Source organism: Camelus dromedarius, chromosome 12 (assembly GCF_036321535.1).
Source record: "Camelus dromedarius isolate mCamDro1 chromosome 12, mCamDro1.pat, whole genome shotgun sequence".
NCBI classification, from domain to species: domain Eukaryota; kingdom Metazoa; phylum Chordata; class Mammalia; order Artiodactyla; family Camelidae; genus Camelus; species Camelus dromedarius.
Window position 1 is genome coordinate 11,151,978 of NC_087447.1, and position 20,864 is coordinate 11,172,841.

The 20,864-nt window shown below is 40.2% G+C and overlaps 1 protein-coding gene and 1 long non-coding RNA gene across 7 annotated transcripts; both read left to right on the forward strand.

The window, feature by feature from the left end:
• Nucleotides 1–148: 148 nt before the first annotated feature.
• Nucleotides 149–2,945, forward strand: LOC135322647 (uncharacterized). Its single transcript, XR_010383337.1, has 2 exons — nt 149–1,568; nt 2,320–2,945. It is a non-coding gene; the product is annotated as an uncharacterized LOC135322647 (long non-coding RNA).
• A 1,778-nt stretch (nt 2,946–4,723) lies between these two features.
• Nucleotides 4,724–18,626, forward strand: LOC105094920 (glycine N-acyltransferase). Of its 6 annotated transcripts, XM_064492306.1 has the most exons (8): nt 4,724–4,884; nt 7,009–7,289; nt 9,258–9,435; nt 10,289–10,387; nt 13,390–13,497; nt 15,422–15,548; nt 16,893–17,064; nt 17,498–18,626. In XM_064492306.1, exons 3-8 carry the CDS (start codon nt 9,379–9,381, stop codon nt 17,898–17,900), a joined length of 966 nt encoding a protein of 321 aa, XP_064348376.1. In that variant the 5' UTR covers nt 4,724–4,884; nt 7,009–7,289; nt 9,258–9,378; the 3' UTR covers nt 17,901–18,626. The 6 variants fall into 6 exon arrangements, with proteins under 6 accessions (XP_064348376.1, XP_010985331.1, XP_064348377.1 ...); XM_010987029.3 differs by lacking the exon at nt 9,258–9,435 and having other exon boundaries at nt 4,727–4,884; XM_064492307.1 differs by lacking the exons at nt 4,724–4,884; nt 7,009–7,289 and adding an exon at nt 7,428–7,709.
• The last annotated feature ends 2,238 nt before the right edge of the window (nt 18,627–20,864 follow it).

The window sequence follows — 20,864 nt, forward strand, 5'->3', positions numbered from 1 at the left end:
CATGGGACGCAGAGAGAATTTAATAGCTTATCATATCACATTAGTAGGCAATTTAACCTCTTGATACCCAGAACTGATACACGTACAAAAATAAAATTATTTAACAATAAATGTTAAAATCTATATGGCAAAGATAGTTTAAATTTAAGGCATGAGTATCATTATTTTAGATATCTCATATAAGTAGTAGTATTATGCACTATTTGTCCTTCTGCGGCTAGCTTATTTTGCTTTGCATAATGTCCTCAAGTTTCATCCATGTTGTCATATATTGCAGGATTTCCTTCTTTCTTAAGGCTGAATAATATCCTATCGTATGTATATACCACATTTTCTTTTTTTTAATTGAGTTATAGTCAGTTTACAATGTTGTGTCCATTTCTGGTGTACATGCACAGTTTTTCATTCATACATGAATATACATATACTTGTTTTCATATTCTTTTTCACCATGAACTACTACAAGATCTTAACTATATTTCCCTGTGCTATACAGTATAAACTTGTTTATCTATTCTATATATACCTGTCAGTATCTACAAATCTCAAACTCCCAGTCCGTCCCTACCCACCTCCCACAAGTTTGTATTCTATGTCTCGAGTCTGTTTCTGTTTTATATTTAAGTTCATTAGTCTTCTGGGTTTTTTTCCAGATTCCACATATGAGTGACAGCATATGGTATTTTCCTTTCTCTTTCTGGCTAACTTCACTTAGAATGACATTCTCCAGGGACATCCATGTTGCTGCAAATGGCATTATGTTGTCATTTTTACGGCTGAATGGTATTCCATTGTATAAATATACGACAGCTTCTTTATCCAGTCATCTGTCTATGGACATTTAGGTTCTTTCCACGTCTTGGCTATTGTAAATAGTGCCGCTATGAACATTGGGGTGCAGGTGTCTTTTTGAATTAGGGTTCCTTCTGGATATATGCCCAGGAGTGAGATAATACCACATTTTCTTTATCCATTGATCTGTCCATGGACATTTAGTTGCTTCCACATCTTGGCTATTGTAAATAGTTCTGCAGTGAATATGTGAGTGCAGATAGCTATCGAGATCCTAATGTCAAATCCTTTGTCTACATACACAGAAGTGGAATTGCTGGATCATGTGGTAGATCCAGTTTTAATTTTTTGAGAAACTGTTATACTGTTTTTCATAGCGTCTGCACCATTTTCCATTCCTACCAACAGTGCACAAGTGGTTGAATTTGTCTACATCCTTGCCAACACTTTTTAGTTTTTGTTTTTGGGAAAAGCTGGGATTTGAGGGGTTTTGCCTTGCTCGCTCTGCATTAAGCTATGGGGAGGGCTATTTCCAGTGAGTGTGCACTAGTTCAGACCATCACCTTTGTTCTCAGTGGTTCCCAACGTGGGGCTCTTCCCTCTGTGTACTCAGACTCAGGCAAGACATAAAATAAGTCCCTCAGGCTGCTCCTGAAAATGAGACCCTTTAATGTATGGTCCAGTCCTCTCTTTTTCTCCCCAGGGACAAGCTACGAGTTGAGGTTTTCCTCTCAATCGTGAGGTGCTGTGCTGGGAGAAGGGAATATAGCAAGAAGGTGACACATATTTTCCTCCTGGCTTCAATACTGGTAGTATGATGCTCACATGGTGTGCAGGAGCCTCTCAGCTGGTGTCTGGACTTATCACAAGGGGAACTGAGCTGCGTATTATTTTTGAGTTGATGGGTCCAGGGTATGGAGAATGTAGGGTTTCCTCTTATGCCATTTTACTGATTCTGACTGCTTTTATGATTTTCCTTTTATCTTTGGTTTTCAGAAATTAAATTAGCTTATTTCTAGATTTGCTTTACTATTTGTTTATCATACTTAGGCTTTGTTGAGATCCTTGGATCTGTAGATTAATATTTTAAATCAAATTTGCAATTTTGAGGCCATTAAAAATATCTTGTTCCTATCTTTCTTGTTCTTCTCTAGGGACTCCAACTATACATATGTTAGATAATGTGATATAATCTCATGCATTACTAGAAATCTATTCTTATTTTATTCAGAATTTTAGAATATTAGAACTAGAATTAGCTATATTATCAGACATTCATGAATTCCACTGGCCTCAGAGTAGACTGGACCAAGTACCCCAGGGAAAGAATTATTTCCGATAAATATTTGTATGCACATTTGCACATGCATAATGCATTGTATTAGATGATTCTTCATTTATTTAATATAACATTTATATATGCTTTCCATGTACCAGGGACTTATCTAAGCAATTACTGTCTACACAATTGTAACTGTGCAGATCTAAATTAAGAAAAGATATGATCTAATTTCTGCTTCTACCTAGGATTTAGAAAGCTGGAGAAAGCGTTGCGCCCACACTAATGAGAAAAAGCTGGAACAACTACAGAATCATGCATCCTCTGGAACTCATGAGGGATCTGTGGGCAAGGGAACTCCACTAGCCTGAATTCCAGTTAAGGACGGGCCCTCCTTAGATAAGAAAGGATACACGGACTGTCTCACCTGTGACAGAAAGAACTGAATTTTCCTCAAAACTCAACAAAATCTATCGAGTACTATTATTTACTCCTCTTTCTAGATACAGAGGCATGGAAAGATGAAATAACTTGTCCAAGGTCACACAACTGGTAAGAGGTGCAGTCGGGATCTGAACCCTGTTCGTTCAGCCCCGCCATCCTTGGTCTGACACCCTCTGCTATGCTGCCCCTGTTGGTACCTGCAGCCCTAACCCAGCACCCAAAGAAATACTTTAATGAAGACTGATGCCAGTGGTCCTGAACCTTGCCCCCTGTATCTGATCCCGAAGTGCATGAGATTTATGCCCGTTATCTCATAACACAGCAAGGATAATAATCACAGAGTCAAGGAAGTGTCACTGGCAAAGCCCATGAGTAATACCTGGGGAATAGAAATAGAATCTGTGTAATAAAGTCTAACCTTTTTCTTTTCCTTTGTGCTTCCTCTTGTTTCACTTGCTCACAGGGGGGCCACATGCAGAGGCCTTGCACCTGGTGCTTCCATTAGGGTTCCTTGTGCAAAATGAAATGGCTGAGCTGAGGTGCCAGCTCCTGAGCCTTGTGCAGAAGCACCAGGCAGGACACTGTGATTCAAGATGGCAGCCAAGGGCCGTGTGCAGAGACCCTGCGCTGGGCACTGTGGTCGGAGCCCAGAGCAGTGAGCCTGTGCTCAACCTAAGAGAGCTGTGCCCCCTCCCACCACCGAGAACCCCATAAAGTAGCCCCACCTGTTGTCTGTCGGGAGAGCACATGTTGTAGAGTGTGAGCTCATGCCTCTGCATTCTTTGATCAAAAAATAAAGCCTTCCTTTGCTTCTAAACCAAACTCAGTCTTGTTTTACTGGTGCAAGCAATGCCAGGCAGTGGAACCCTTGTTGGGGAGCTACTGGAGAGGGTTGGTAACAGAAGAGCAGAGAAAATGCTTGGTTATGTGGCATGACAACACCCATTCCAGCTAGGGAAACAATCCAGAAAGATTAAGAGACTAGTTTAAGGTAAAGGGTGGTAGACACCCTTGAACTTTCTGACTGAGTGAGTGTAAGGACTGAAGGAGACAGAGGACCAGGAATCTGGTTTTGGGTGGGGCCCAGGAGGACCCCTCTCTTGTGTTGTAGACAGTCTTTGTGAGATATGGACGCTACTGGGACCAAGGGGTCAACTCCGCTGATAGTGACAGAACAGTTTCAATGGCCTTTAGCCTTGGAGAAAGAGTAATGAGTGATTATAATGACTTCAACTCCAGGAGACAAGATTGAGGATTAATATTCCAGGAGGGACAAGACTCCTAGTGGGAGATAAATATGTATAAACTTGTGCTGGGCTGCTCCGTGGACTGAAGAATCACACACGCTTTTTCAGCTTTCTCTCTAGACACCAGTCAGCCCTGTCCCTGCTCCTCTGATCAGAGTGACTCCTTCCATCCACAAAGAAACTATCCACTCACCTGGTTGATGGGGACACGAGTGGTGAGGACAAGGACCCAGGTAGTGTCAAACATCCCACCCCGGTTGTTTCACACAGTGGAGTTGGGACTCAGACTATCGTTTCTATGAACCCTCTTTTCTTTTCTGAGGATGGTATAGAGTAAGTGTTAATGTGGGGTATTGGACATTTGAGAGTGAAAGTATCTATGTTTGAATTCTATCTAATTCAGCCACATTGAGCCTCGGTTTCCTTCTCTATAAATGTGAGACTAAAAAGTGCCCATGCTGAGTCACTGTGGGGATGTTTAACTGTAGCCTCAGAATGGACAGGGAGAGGACACAGCTTATCCTGAAAAAAAAAAAAAAAGCAGGATCCTAACAGCTTGAGTCACTCCACGCAAATAATTTTCCGTTCTGCGTATGTGTAAGAAGAGAGATCAGATTCTGTAAATCAGACTTGAACCATATCTCTCCCATTACCTTAGTCTTATTGCAGATACTTGAGAATGGGAAGGGGAAGGAAGAAGGTATTGCCTATAAAGAGTGACACTTCTTCCAGTATCTGGCCTGTTAGTTTCATACTGCTTGGTTTTCAGAGTAATGGCAGGGCCTGGGAGGCAAAGAGCAGCCTGGTGTTTTGAAAAGAGAAGCTCAGATGGCACCTTGGCAGCCTCCCAGCCTGGCAGAGCCAGTCCCGTCAACATGAGATCCTGGGAGGAAGGGCTGGATTGTAGAGAGCTGATACCCCCACTTTTTTTTTTTTTTTATGCCTAGTGCAAAGGTCCACATGACAATCCTCAGCTTGGCCAAATCTGAAGAAAACATTCCTAAATGCAATGTACTCTACCAGACGCTGTTGAACCGACTGCATTAGAGGGAAATTTCATGATATAGACGTTGCTCTTCTTCATTCGTTCCTGCAGAGCTTGGTGTGAAGACAGCTTTCCAGGTGAGAATTCACGCTAAAAGAAAAGAAAAAAGAGCTCATCATTGCCTCATGACATCCTCTCCACTTACGGGAGACAAATCAAAATGCTCATATTATGTTCTGCTCAGGAGATGCTGACAAATATAACTCAGGAAAAGGAATAACTTCAACTGAAAAAAAAAAAAAAAAGCCATGTATTTGTCACCTAGCCTGTAAGAGGCAACTTGTTAGGTACTATGAAAAATTCTTGCAGGTTTCTAATCTGAACTAATAAATGAATGAGGAAAGATTTGGACACTTTCTGGAAGTGGGTGGGTGAATGGAGCACTTAATATGTGAAGACACTGCAAACATTACCATATGTAGTACTTCTGGTTATATTTTCAGGTAGGCGGTGTTTTGCCTGAACAAGAAGATTGTTGTACTTAACATCAACAAGGAAAAGAGCAGATGATTAATGACAAGAATACAGGCCAGATTCTTTGTTTATTTAAATCATATAATAAACAAATTTACTTTAAAGATTTCACCTGTACTGCTCTTACCACAATCCAGGTTTTTATTTGCCTGTGTTCTTTTTAAAATTTATGCTTATATATGTGGTATATGAACTGTTTTATGTCCTACGCTATCTCATTTTATTTTCACACTTTCCCATGTGTCCCATGTGTCCCATGTATAGGAATTACATTTACGTCGTGATGGAGTTGCATCAGATTTTTTTATTTCTTTCCCTATTGCTGGGCATTGAGATTTTGTTCAGTCCTTGCTTACATTTGTGTGGCTTTATCAATTTTGAATTGCTTTCTTTGGGCTAATTTCTCCCTCTGGGAATGACTAAGTCAAAGGTCCTGAATTTCACTCCTGCATGTTGCCCAATTGTGCCAGCTCAACTGGGTGTATCCAGTTTCCTGGAGAAGCTCACTCTCAGTTGCTTTCAGTCTGTCTTATTTATGAGGCACCATTCTTGTTTATTGGCTTGTGTGTGCATCCTTGAAGGGTGGTTCCAAATCTATATTTTTCAGGAAATACAGTAATATTACACCCCGCAGACTTGACATCCGTCTCTACATTGCATCTCATACTCATGTATCTTGCTTGAGAGTCGCCTCTAGATAAAAGATAAGATTGGCCTTCAGGAATGCTATACTTTTTACAGTTTTAAGACCCTCCAAGACAAGACAAGGGTGCCTCTACCTTGGTCTGGACTTTTATTCAAGACATACCCTAGTACAAAGTAGCAGAAAACATTTCCCACATCCAGCATATATTTATTTATGCACTCAGTGCATATACATTGATTGGATTCATCAATCAATCAATCAATCTGTGTCCCTGACCGTGACTAGACAGAGAGGTGAACACAAGCATTTTTGTTCATTACCTCATTCACAACACATTTATTGAAGGCATACTATGTGCCAGATACTGTGATAAATACAGTGGATACGGCAATAAATAAGATGCGTTTTCTGCCCCAGAGGAGTTCACCGTCTTGAAAAGTAGACTCTAGCCGAATGTAACAAGTTCTGTAATGCAGATGTGTGTAAGCACTTATGAGAGCAGAGAAAAGGGAGTAAGAAACAAGAGAGGGAGTCACTAGGGATGACAGGCCCTTAAGCTAGACTTTGAAGAATGAATGGAAGGTGAATTCAGAATAGTAGAATCAGGGATTTCCAAACAGGAAACAAAATGCAGAAAGGACAGAGGTGCTAAAGAAGACACTGCATTGAAGAAATGTCCGGTGGTCTTAGGTGATGAGGAGTAACCACAGAAGAGTCTAGGAAGATAGACCAGAGCCAGATGGTAAAGAAGATCCCATCTACACTCCCTAAGTGAATCTTAAGGAGGTCAGCAGCTATGGTCAATGTAAACCAGAGCCTTCAGGGTCTGGCTAAGTCTCTCCTCTTCTCATATCATGAAGGAGATGCAAAGAGAAATTATGCATCTGTTATTCTATTCAAATGATTAGCAAGGATCTAGGAAGGAGACAGGGGACACACACATGGGAAAATCTGGAACATTCCCCAGTCACACATTACCTAACACGTTAAAGCTGCAGAAGCCAAAAATATAGTGAAATACTTGTAACCTAGATATGTATTTTTCCCTAGAAACAAACTAATATTTGTTCCATTTCTGCAGATCCAAACCTTTCGCAACCGTCCTGAAGAACCAGTAGTCCTGAGGAGTTAAGCTGGAAAGAAGAGGCTCTGGGAAGTCAAAGTAAACAGAGAACTAGCCAGTTGGTGCTGATGCCCCAGAGCTTAACAATTCATTTTGCCAATAACTTCTAGTCAAAGACCACGTGGAACACTCTAGTGTCCAACAAAATCAGGCTTATTGTCTGTTGCAACGAGACAGACAGCACACTGTGGGGAATTGAGGCAAATCTCGGTGAGAATACATCAGTAGGGACTGAACAGGTAGGTGATGTGGGGAAGGGTCCCAGGAAGCATGGGTTTGCTCTCGCTTGGGTACTGCCAGGCAGTGTTGCAATTCTGTTAAACTGTAATCCATGAGGCAGAAGGCAAAAAGCAGAGGTAAAGAAGTAGCAGGTACTTGTTGACTGGGGAGAGGAGTATTTGGCCATATCGGCAGAAGAGACTGGCCTCTTGCTTTTATCCGTGTTCTTGAACATCATTGTGAAATGGGCTTGTTTTTGTCTCACTTCATTACGGCCACAGAATGACCTTGCCTCATGTTGCTGTTTTCTGAAAGTGTTATGTTTTAGGGCTGCTTTTTTTTTTTTTTTCTTTCTTTCTCAAATTCATAAAACACTCCCAAAATGGAATGGGGAGCTATTTTAGATAAACCACCCAGGGAGCAGAAAGTAGCAGAAGCAAGTAAGTATAGAAGACCATGACTTTCTTCAAACATCTACACTCAGAACTTTACAACCACTTGAGTCCATCAGGGAGTCTTCTTGACTGTTTAAAAATTTAAAAATCAGCACCATTGGTTGAAAAGGCTGTCCTATCTCCATGTAATTGTTGAAACCTCTTTGTAGAAAATCAGTTGACCACAAATGTCCATATATTTCTAAGCTCTCTTCTCTATTTCATTTACCTATTTGTCTGTCCTTACGCCAAGACTATCCTGCCATGATTACTCAATCTTGCTAGCAAGCTTTGAAATCACATACATTTTAGAATCAGCTTGTGATGTTCTACAAGTGAAACTTGGGTGTTTTATGACTAGTCTGAACCTATAGATCAACTTGGGGGAAAAAATTGTGACATATTAGCAATAATGAGTCTTCTAATTCTTTTTTTCCTTTCCATGCATCATTATGGAGAGTTTGAATTGCTATGTCTTCCGCTTTCCTTTTCTTTTGCAGTGTCTTTTCTATAGTTAATCATATCCCGGGTAGTTTTCATTTAAGATACTGTATTTTTTTTCATTTCTATAAACTCCGTATTCATCTTTATATCTTCCATTTTTCTCCCTATCACGACCATGTGTTCCTTTACCTTCTTAAAAATGAGGAGCAAGATTGCAACTATTCAGCATTCTTGTCTGCAGATTCCAACATCTCTGCATTTACCTACTTTAATTTTTTTTTAGGTAAAGAGAACCCTTGTTTGCAGGGATTATTACATTAGAGGGGATAGCACTATTGCGATCATAAATATATTTTTCAGTATGGCTTTGCAAGTGTCTCCCCTGGGTCTAATTTTACTGATGTGTGTTTTTGTATTTTCCTGTTTCTTTATATGCTTAGCATTTTATTGAATGGTAGACAATTCAAATTAGACTTTGTTGTACTTATTTTTAGTATTGTCTTTTGTGCTGGTGCACAATTAAATTATTGGGATCAGTTGGATCATTTCAAGACTTGCTTTTAACCAGTGTTAGGGTGAATCTAGAAGAGACGAGGCTGAATTTAACCCCCTGCTAAGCCTGAGGATCTTACCCAATGCGCTTATGTTATGAGATCCTTCCATTACAGTCGATGAGAACACAAATTCTTCCTAGCCTTGTGTGAGCTGTAGAGGATTTCCCACCTATGCCTTTCCAGTGATTCTTTCCCTAGGCTAAAATCTAAGGTAGTTTCCCCTTACACAGATCAGCACTGAGCCAAAGCATCTAGGAGATTGCTCTTCCCCAAGAATTCTCCAGCTTGGCTTTCTCTCTCTCTCTCTTTTCTCTCTGTCTCTGATTCTCCACTCTGGCCTCCCCAGACTCTAGTCTCTGCAGGCACAAGTCAGTGAGACCCTGTGCTCTGATCAGTTTCATTTCTCAGAACTGCAGCCTTCAAATAAGTTGATTCAATGCCAAGGCTCACATTTTCTGTTTCTCTTTTCTTAGGGATCATATTACTATGTTGCCTGATGTCCAGCCTATGAAAACTGTTGTTTTATTTACTTTGTTTAATTTCGTCATTGTTTCAGGTGGGAAGGTTAATAATCCAGATGCTGTGACTCTATCTTTGGCCAGAAAGGAAAGTACCTTGCTGTTCTAAAATCACAAAGTTACCTACCCAGTTCTCCCTTGGAGTGTGGCATCTCGTGCATGGCCTGTTTTAATACGTATCTTCTCAGAAAACCTCTTCAGTGTTGTCTTGAAAAAGTAACTTTCTGCTCCTCCCAAGATCAAAGTTCCAAACCAAGACACTGTGACGCAACCTTTTTTCTTCGTTTTTCATGTAGATAGGATTTTACGGGATATTTTAGTAATCCCAATTTGATGCAGTGAGTCAAATATGTAAAAATACTATGTTTATGCTGCCTGGTAATTGTGCAGCAGGTATCACAGATCCAAGAGTGAGGCTTAGAGATGGCATAAGACTCAAAACTAGGGGGAGGCTCAGTGCTAAGGTGAGAGTACCAGCTTGAAATATGACTTGGCAATTAAACAAACAAACAATAAGGTTAATTGTTAATATTTTAAATCATGTCAAAGTGCCCTATATTAGAAAGTCTGCATCAAAATATCAGGCAATATAATGCACTTTAAATCAAGTGGGAAGAAGGAGGAATGGGAAGGAAGAGGAAGGAGAGGAAGAGGAATGGGAGTAGTAATAAAATAGGTGTTTATATATGACAGATACTTTTCCAGGCACTTATTTACTCTTTTGATGTATTAGCTCATTTAATCGTCACAAGAATTCTAAGAGTTAGATAGTGCTATTATGCCATCTACTTTGAGAAAACCAAGGCACAGAGAGGCTAGGTAACTTTCCCAAGGTTACACAGCTTACTACTGGTAGAGTCAGAAGAATCAGTGATAGAAATTCAGAAACAGGTCCTGCAGTTTCTAACAGTCTCATTCTTCTTTGGAATTGGTGAGGACTTTAGTGAAGGGGACACCAATAACGAGACATTGAAGAGGTCTCCAGCAATTGGCACAGAACTTGCTATTCTTGTTTTTGAATTTCCTCCAGCTCTTCTCATTCCTGGCTGTTTGTTGATTGTTTCTCTAGGCTACTGAATTGTCTTCCACGATGTTCCCATTGCAAGGTGCCCAGATGCTGCAGATGCTGGAGAGATCCTTGAGGAACAGCCTTCCTACATCCTTAAAGGTGACAATGGAAAATTCTGAGGAGAGCAAGGAATAGAAACCTCATGTGAATGAAGAGGAAGAGAGACTAATATTTGCTGAGCACCTATTCTGTGCCAGGCACTATTGCTTGTTTTCTTTCATTGAATTTGCATAACCTCTCTACAAGATATTTGCTGCTATGTCCGTGTCACTGATGAGAAGATGGAGGTTCAGTTAAGTGATTCTCCACAAGTAGTGACTTGCAATGCTACGGTATAAACATAAGAATGCCTGAGACCTCACACTGCCTTTTGCTCCAAGCTGATTCAAACAGTATTCCCTTGCTCCTTTCCGGGAGACATTCTATAATAGCACTTTCCTCCTACAAAGTTAGCTGAGACACTACATGTTAATTTTTAATTTGTTCTCCCTAAAGGAACACTTGCCAGGTGGGAGGTTAACCATCATGAACCTTCTTTGAAATTAATAAGTCAATTTCTATTTGACTTAAATTTTCCAATTGCTCTGAACTTGTTGCATGTCAGGCCATTTTGTGGCTGATTCCCAGTATCTCTGTTAACCTAGTACAGTTGATTGGAAATCTCAGGGTTAAATAAAACATACACATAAATGCCTACATCCAGAACCATTCAAGAGAAACTCTAATGATAGGCTGAGGTCCTCACTTGAGTTTTTCTTTAGCAACCAAAGGGATGGGATCTATTCCAGTGGAATTTAAGCACAGCCGTGTGTGTCTGTGTCTCTTTGTGTGTGTCTGTGTATTTGGAGGACAATTGTTTTCCTCAAAAAATTTTTTTGTGTAGAAATAGAAACTAAATATCCACTGTTTTATAAGAAAGATACTCCTATCAGATACATACATTTTAGATAAGATAAATGCATTCACCTCCTCACCTCCCTAATGGATTTGTTACTCCCTTTTTTCAGTATAAAAGAGAAAACATTAGCATTGTAGATCGTATGGCTTCATTTTCATTTATTAGAAATACACAATGAAACAACTCACCTTAATTCTTTATTTACTGCCCCCCAAAAAAGAGACTTCAAATTAACTGATCTGAAACTAAAGTCACCCACCTTCTTTGGTACATCCCACTAACATTCATCCCTCTTACCTAATATTTAACTGCTTTTGCTTAATAATCCTTAAGATCCAGGCAATCTCTCAGAGAGACAGTCAATTTTTCTTGGAGATTACACAAGTTACACACTTTATAACACTTGCCTAAGATATTTTTATGGTGAGTAGCTATTTTGAAAGTTCTTCCTGCTAAAAGTCTTTCTTCCACGCTCTAGAGTGTAGAATTTTGTGATTCAGATTTCTCTTTACTCCTCATTTTGAGTGGGCCTCAATCATTTTGAGAAAACTCTTGGTGGTTCCCAAGTGTCCTTACTTGGAGCATCTCTGTCATAAGATAAAGGGGCCCTCTTGACTCCTCAACTTTCATGAAGAGATAGCATTGGTAGTATATTAAAAACATACATTTTACCCTAGTTGAAATCTGGAATAAATGTCTGCAGCTTCTTTTAATGGAGGTATAACCCAGAACTCAATGCTTGCCTGAGTCTCAGTTGAGAAAATATCCATCCATTCTGCTAAGTGTTAGGTGTTAAATGCATTTTATTGCATGTGTCAACTCCACTTGAGTCAATTTAGAGTAGCTGCCTGGCTCATTATGTTCTGAGTTCAGCAGAAGAAAAGACAAGTTTTAACTAATTAGGTCAGAGGAATAAGAAAAAATAGCAGTTCCACATATTGTCAAATCTTGCAATGGATAGTAATTAGTGCAACACAATTTTACAGACCCCCAAACACAAATGTGTAAAAAGAAAATGTCTACATTTTGCCAAACAATACTGAATTTCTGTATTAATCCTCCATTCATGGCTGAAAACAGGAGACATTTGGATAAGCTCAGTCAACTTAAATCTTTTTTCTCTTCTCTTTCTCTATGATTTAACATCAAGAGTTCATGTGGGGTGGAGGGTGGTTGGAGGGAAGGAAGTTGGTACAGTGTTTGGTCACGATCTACCCATGGTAGAAACCATATATATACACTTGACCTCTGGTCACTGGCATGTGTGTGTGTGTGTGTGTGTGTGTGTGTATTTGACCTTTGATCTCTGGCATGTTTCTATGCTGGTATCTGCAGAGGCTTCATGTTCACAATTGTCATGAGGCTCATGCTGATCTCCATCCAGCCCCCAAACTACTAGGACACTTTGTCCATAGAGATCTCATTCATTGTCTCCCCACTCTTCTCTCTTTCTCAACATCCTGTGCAACATGGTGGGGTTGCAGGTCCAAGACTGGATTGAGGCTATGGGACTCCACAGCTGATTCTCTTGAGCGCTAGGCTGTAGCCTCTGCTTATTGGTGGGAGCTCATTTAAACTTTCCAGAGGGTAATGTGGACATATATGTTAAAGAGTTTTAAACATGTCCTTAACCTTTGAACCAGAAATTACCCTTCTGGATAATCTAAGAAAATATCAGGTGCTCATGCAATGATTTCTGTGCAAGCATACTCTATGAGGAATTCTTTGTTAAAGTGAAAAGTTGGAAACAACTGAAATGACCATCGAGAGGCAAATGAATAAATGAACTGTGATCCATCCATATAATGGAATCCAATGCAGCCATTAGAACATAATTGAAAAGTTTTGTGTTTTATGAACATAGAAATATACCCACAGTGTATTCAGTGGGGAAAAACACCTTGTAAAATTGTGTGTCTCTATGTATATGAATAGAAGAGTGTCTGGGAAAAGATAATATTAAACCCTACAATAAAGAGTGGTGTTCCTAAGATCATTAGCTTTATTTGTACAAATATTTTACTATATGCATCTATAATTTGTCTTAAATGGGAAGAAAAAGCTTGAATGAGATGCCTTATTTGGCCCTTTCCCACTGTAATGTTTTTTGATTTCATAGAAATAAACCTTATCTTGATCAAACAATGCCCATTGTCATCCCTTCCTAATAAGCCGATCTTCTCACCTTCTTGGGACACTGCAGGTTTATGGGACTGTCTTCCACATGAACCAGGGAAACCCGTTCAACCTAAAGGCCCTGGTGGACAAGTGGCCTGATTTTAATACGGTGGTTATCCGCCCTCAGGAACAGGTAAGTTACCAGATGAATGAATGTGTAGAGTGAATGTGCATCTATGTTAATATTTGCTATGTGCCTACCAGGCATCTGGCAATGTGGTAGACCCTAGGGACACAGAAATGAATTGTAGTGATGGTGAACAAGTCCCTGTCCTAAAGAACCTCACAGCCTGGTGGAGAATATAGATGAGTAAATAAATTACAACTTAGTGTAAAGTATACAAGAACAGAAGATGTTGCACATACAGAGACAGCACAGATGAAAGCTGAGTAAACTATGGAGATTGGAGATGGAGGGTACAGGAATAGGTTAGAGATATTTCTTAGTTGATGTTTCACTGGAACTGGATTTTGTAGATAAATGTATCTTTGTTAGGCTGACAAGGAAAGGAGGACATTCTAACCAGAGAAAGTAGGAAAGGCAAAGATAGGAAGGTATAAAATAGGTTGGTGAGTTAGGGTGATTATAAAAAGCAAATTTATAATACTAGAACTTCAGTATGCATTTTGGGGAAACACTTAAAAATTAGTGAAACTAAATAGTTAATATCTTTAAAAGACAAAAAATCCTAAACTTATTTTAAAATATCCAGTAAAATTATAAATTGTGATATATTTAGACAATGGAATAATACTCAGCCATAAAAACGGACAACATAACGCCATTTGCCGCAACATGGATGCTCCTGGAGAATGTCATTCTAAGTGAATTAAGCCAAAAAGAGAAAGAAAAATACCATATGAGATCGCTCATACATGGAACCTAAAAACAAACAAACAAACAAAGCATAAATACAAAACAGAAATAGACTCACAGACATAGAATACAAACTTGTGGTTGCCAAGGGGGCAGGGGGTGGGAAAAGATAGACTGGGATTTCAAAATTGTAGAATAGATAAACAAGATTATACTGTATAGCACAGGGAGATATATACAAGATCTTATGGTAGCTCACAGAGAAAAAATGTGACAATGAATATATATATGTTCATGTAGAACTGAAAAATTGTGCTCTACACTGGAATTTGACACAACATTGTAAAATGATTATAAATCAATAAAAAATGTTAAAAAATAAATTATAAAAATACAAATATACCTATCATACAAATAAAGTTATTTAAAAACCACTAAATCAAACAATATAAAAATAAAGAAATGTATATTAATAATAAAAGCTGAACTGAAATAAAATTGTTTGATCTTTTATCATAAATGTTATCCTAAGGAACAAAATATGTTAGTGGTATCATTGCTGACTTGTGAGTATATTTTTGTGCAACATATTCTAATTGTTTAAAAAAGGTTTCTAATTCTGTACTCATTGTGGTAATATTTTCCTGTACCCTCTTCTTTCAAAAAATCTAATCTCTTATTTAATAATTTGAGGTGATCTTTCTAAATAAGTGGTTTCTTTGTTTTTCTGTAACTACAATTTGTTCAACTATTGTATTATTTTAAGAAAGCATTTCTAGTTGGTTTTCATCCTCTTTGGCTTCATTAAGTATAGATGGAGATTTCAATCCAGAGTTATCCATAACCAAATTTAATACAGCCCTCTTCATAGTTTGTGTATTCTACAAGTATTTCAAATGCAGTAAAATTTATTCTTATAGTAGAAGCTTTTCCTTGTCAATTGCTTTTCTCTTCTTCCTGTTGAGGAGAATGAACGTATTGAAGAGTGCTTTCTAAATAGTTGTGTCTTTATTCGAGTTGAAATGGGTATTTTTGTGTAATTTTCTATCATAATTTGAATACATGAATCTCTCATCTTGATCTCGTGATTTGAAGGACTCAGCAAAAACTGTAATGCGTTAATACAAATACCAATATTTTGGTACTTAAAAATATCACAGTGTAGTGGAATTTAGAAGCAAGTATTATAATCATGAAATATAAGAAATGTGTTTTATTCCCCTTTTCTCAATGGTAACAGGAGATGAAAGATGACCTTGATCACTACACCAATACTTACCATATCTACTCCAAGGACCTCAAGAACTGTCAGGAATTCCTTGGCTTACCAGAAGTGATCAACTGGAAACAGCATTTGCAGATCCAAAGTCAGTAAAAGGCATGGGATACATGCTGACTCACATCTCCATCCTGAACAATTTCTCCTATGACACATACCTCCTTTCTCCAAGCTCCAGAGCCTGCTGTCAGTTTTTTTACTCAGCTGCAACTATATTTGTAACGGGGGAAAAACACTCTCAAAGCTTCACAGGCTGGGCTTCATATAAAGAACCATAGCATAATTCCCTCAAAGCCAAGGATTTATAGCATATTTTGCAGACATGTCCAGGATCCCTTAGGGTGATTGGGTGTCAGAGCCGAGCTTCCTCTAGGGACTTTTCCCCTAGGGACATTCCAGGAATGACAACTTGTGCCACAGAACACCTCCCAGGTCACAAAGAACACCTGTGTGCCTAAGCTTTTGCCCTCCAGAGACAGACCACCTAAGATGGTGTTTGCCTGTCACTTGCTATGTGATCCTAGCCAATTACCTTATCTTCTCTGAGATCATGATTTTCCTACATAAAAATAGGGATAATAATGGTACCTAAAACATGAGTGTTGACAAAATTAAGTGAAATCTTGTATAGGAATTGCCTAGTATGATACCTGGATGCTTCAGTTAACTTTCACTACGTAGCAAACCTCATAATTCTGTGAATCAACAATCTGCTGGTCTCCTCTGGGTTTACCTATGCAGATGCAGTTAGCTGATGGGTAGACTATGGGCTGCTTGCTTTAGCATGGCCTCACTTATATGTCTGAATGTTTGTTCTGGCTGTCAGTGCTGGCTTATTGGCCACAGTGATACCATGATAGGAGCACATGTCCTCAGCAGGCTAGCCTAGGCCAGTTCATATGGTTCAGTTGATCCCAAGGTAACCAGGAGTTATGGCAATCCCCAATGGGCAAACACTTTTGAACCTCTCCCTGCATCAAATTGTCCCTCCCATTGGTGAAAGCAAATCATATGGCCAAAGTTAGATGTGGTGCAGGAGGGGAACATTCCAGGGAATGGATACAAGGAGATGTGGGCAAATTGTGAGCCATTACTGCAATGGTCTATCACATCGAGAACCCAATAAGTGCTGTAAAAAATATGATTTTTATAACTCATCTTCTTTTATCATCAAAACTACATGATTATGTGTATTTCTAATCTTCATTTTGCCACCAATGGTATGACCATGGCTGAATGAACTTCTAGGCACATTTTCACTTATGTAAAACATAAAAAATTGCACAACTCCTGACCATATGACCCCAGTCACACAGCAGCAGCACCAAGCTCATGACCAAAATTCTCAAAATCCTCACATACTTCCTGTTCCGCTGGAGAGTTTCTTCCTAGAATAGACTTAAATCATTGCATTTCTTCTTATAACATCCAGGTTCACAGAACAGCCTGAATGAAGTAATACAAAATCTTGCAGCCACAAAATCCTTCAAAGTCAAGGTAACACAAAACCTTCTCTATATGACAAGTGAGACAACAAAGGAACTGGCTCCTTCCCTGCTGGATGTGAAGAACTTGTCACTGAGCGATGGCAAGCCCAAGGCCATGTGAGTTTGATAAAAGCTACCCTGCAGGGCTCAGACCCCTCACTACCCAAAAAACCTCCCAGCTTCTCTCCCTGCTGTCACTCTGGCTCCACGCAATCAATCTTCTTCAAAGCAGCCAGAATAATCTTTTTTTTTTTTTTAATGTAATTCAAAACATCTTTCTCCCTTGTTTAAAACACTCCACCATTTCCTTTCTCATCTGGAAGATACCAGGCCTGGGTCAGTTTCCCTTGACCTGTCTTGTCCTTCCAGTTTGCCCATTCCAATGACATCGGCCTTCTCTCTGTTCCTCTGTCATTGCAAGCTCACCCATACTCCAGGACTTTGCATGTGCTATTTCCTCTGCCTACTCTGTCTCTCAAGATAATAGAAGTAAGAATAAATATAAACCTCAAAACTCATGGACTTTGCTTTTCTCCTGGAATCTCCACAGTGACCAAAAGACATTGAAACTCTCATCCATGGATCCTATCTATGCTGCCTTGGTGAATAAATTCTGGTCTTTTGGTGGCAATGAGAGGAGCCAGAGATTCATTGAGCGCTGTATCCGGACCTTACCCAACTTCTGCCTGCTGGGGCCCGAGGGGACCCCTGTATCTTGGTCCCTGATGGACCATACAGGAGAGCTGCGGATGGCAGGCACCACGCCTGAGTACCGGGCCCAGGGCCTCATTACCTACCTCATCTATACCCACACCCAGGCTCTGCTCAAATTCGGCTTCCCTGTGTATTCTCACGTAGACAGGAAGAACAAAATTATGCAGAAGATGAGTCACAGTCTGAATCACATCCTCATGCCCTGTGACTGGAACCAGTGGAACTGTGTGCCTCTGTGAAGCCACCTTGAACCCAAGACAGTGTGGGATGGGCATGAGGGCATGGCTGAAGGAGCAGATGGGTGGACAGAGGGAAAGAATAAATTGTAATCGTAATCATCAGTAAAGGAGTGGCTGCTGTTTGGGCTCTGGGGAAGCCGTGTGACTGGTCAACAGGACCACTGCTACCCCTGCACTCAGACTGCCAGTGGGCTTCCCCCAGTATCTCAGTATAAGCAGCAGCAGCTCTCCTGCAGTGATTTCACATAGTTGAGTCCCCCACGCTTCTAGGATCTCTGCCCTGCTTCTTCACCAGCTACATGTGGCCCCAGGTGCCTCCTCCTAGAACACTTAGTGCACAGGGTGATGGGGCCTTGATGGTTTTTCCGGGGGAGGGGGTATTATTTTCTGGACATTATGACTTATTTCTCTCTTTCTCTGGCCTTTCCCTTAGTGAAGAGCAGGTGGACTCCACTTGTTAGCTCTATAGAGATTATCCTTTCCTCTGATTGCTGCTTTATAAGCATATTAAATATATTATATACAAAAATATATGAGATATTGTGCTAAACAAAATACACATGATATAGCAGGAAGAGTTATTAAGAAAAAGACTAACCTATGTTAGCCTGTCCTCTCTCTGCCTCCACTCCAGGGAAAATGACTCAACATTGTGTCTAAGAGCTGAGCTTCCTAAACTTACCCAAAACCCTCAAACAATAAAGAGATTTGTATTTGATTGCACAAGTTGAACCTAAGTGGTTCTGGATGGAAAGAGGATGGAGTGAGTGTCGTGGGACAAAGCAGGCCAGTGCCAAAGGTGGTAAAAAAAATTTACCAGAGACAAAGCAAAGTGAAAGAAAAAGTTTATTAGGGGTAGGCTGCCATGGACAGCAGCGGGTCACACAGACAAGAGGTGCCTGTGTGTGCACCAAGGGTGAAAGCTTAGGGTCTTTTGTGGGAAGGGGTTGATGAGCAGAGGGGGCTGCAGGATCAGCTCTTGCACAAGTTTCTGATTGGCTGTAGGTAAGGTAAAAAAGTTAGGGTCTGTGAAGAGGCAATGGGATTTATGACTCTGATAAGAAGGAAACATAGGTTGAAACAAACCAGCCTGAGCTACCGTGAGATTAGACATTACCTAGGGTGATTAGTTCTGTTAGGGCAAACACATGCCAGAAAAGAATACACGTTACCTTCTGAGGGATTGCAAGCAGGCATCTGGGAACCCAGGAGTGGGGGTTGCTGGACTTTGAAAGATGCCAGCTGGCCCCCACAGCGAGTTCATGGAAAGAGGAAAGTGGGGGTACCCAGACAGACACAGGAAGGTGAGTATTCATTGAGAAGAAATGGAAGTTGAAGGGGAGGGTGGTACATCATGGATACCTAAGTTCTGCTTGACCTTGGCACATTACTTTAGGATGCCAGAATTCTATGCAGTTCAGGCCACTGTCTCATGGGAGAGTCTGGTTGATGGTGTGGAGGGATAACCTTCCTGGTTGGGACAGGTTAGGTGGGAGAGTTTCTTGCCCCAACCTTTCGAGAGAAACAGCATTAAATACCAGTACTCGGCAGTGAACAGAGCACTGGAATGAAGGTGATCACCTGGATTAAGAACCTGCTCCCTCTGGTCCACCTAAACCTGCAATTAAGCTGCAGAATTGAGGATGAAGGCACACACAGACACACAGAGGACTAAGGTTTAATTTCTTGGCCAGTCAAGAGAGTGGAGGCTTAGTGTGGAGCAGATTTCTTGACTTTGACAGAAAGGACATTTTAGACTGGACAATTCTTGCTATAAGGCTGTCCTGTGCATTTGTAGGATGTTTAGCAGGACCCCTGGCCTCTACCCACCAGATGTCAATAGCATCCTTCATGCCAATTATGCCAAAAAATGCCTCCAGATATTAGTAAATGTTCCCTAGAGGCTAAGTCACCTCTGGCTGGAATTTAGATAAGTAGTTCTCAAAGCTGATCATGCATCAGGATCACTTAGTTAAATAGAATGGAAAAGAATCTGAAAAGAAAAAAATATATATGTACGTATGCGTATAACTGAATCACTTTTCTGCACACCTGAAATTAACATGAAACTAACATTGTAAATCAACTATACTTCAATAAATTAAAAAAAATCACCTAGTTAAAACAGATTGCAGGGCCGCACCCCCAGATTTTCTGGTTTAGTAGATCTTGGGTAGAGTTCCAGAATTTACATTTTTAACAAGTCTCCAGGTGATCCTGCTGCTGGAAGTCCAGGGACCACACCTTGAGAACCACTGGTGTAGGACATATTTTATCCCCTGGAACTATAGATGAGAATCTGTAGCCCATGCCACTTTCATTTCTGCATGAGTACAAGCTGAGACTCTTCTCCAAGAATTCCCTGGAGTCAGCAAAGGAAAATAGGTTTTGTGGCACTGAAACAGGGAGAAGGACCTCAGGCTTGGGTAAAAGAAAACATCGGCACAAGAGCCAAGATCTCATGACATTCCTGAAACCAAAAGCTGGCCCCGTGGAACACATGAGGTGAAGGGGCGTGGACTTTGTCTGCAGAAGTCAGCGGACACAGCTACGTGGACGGACCTGGAGAGAATTGTGCTTAGTGAAGTAAGCCAGACAGAGAAAGACAAATACTGTTTGATATCACTTGTATGTAGAATATAAAAACAATACAAATGAATCTATACAGAAAACAGAAATGGGCTCACAGACAGAGAAGATAAACTTACGGTTCCCAAAGGGGAGAAAGAAGAAGGGAGGGACAAATTAGGAGTATGGGGTTAACAGATACAAACGACTATACGTAAAATAGATAAGCAACAAGGCTTTACTGTATAACACAGGGAATTATATTCAGTATTGTGTAATAACCTAAAATGAAATGCAATCTGCCAGAAAAACTGAATCTCTATGCTGTATATCTGAAACTAATGCAATATTGTGAATCAACTATGCTTCAGTGAAAAGAAAAAACTGCTGATGGCA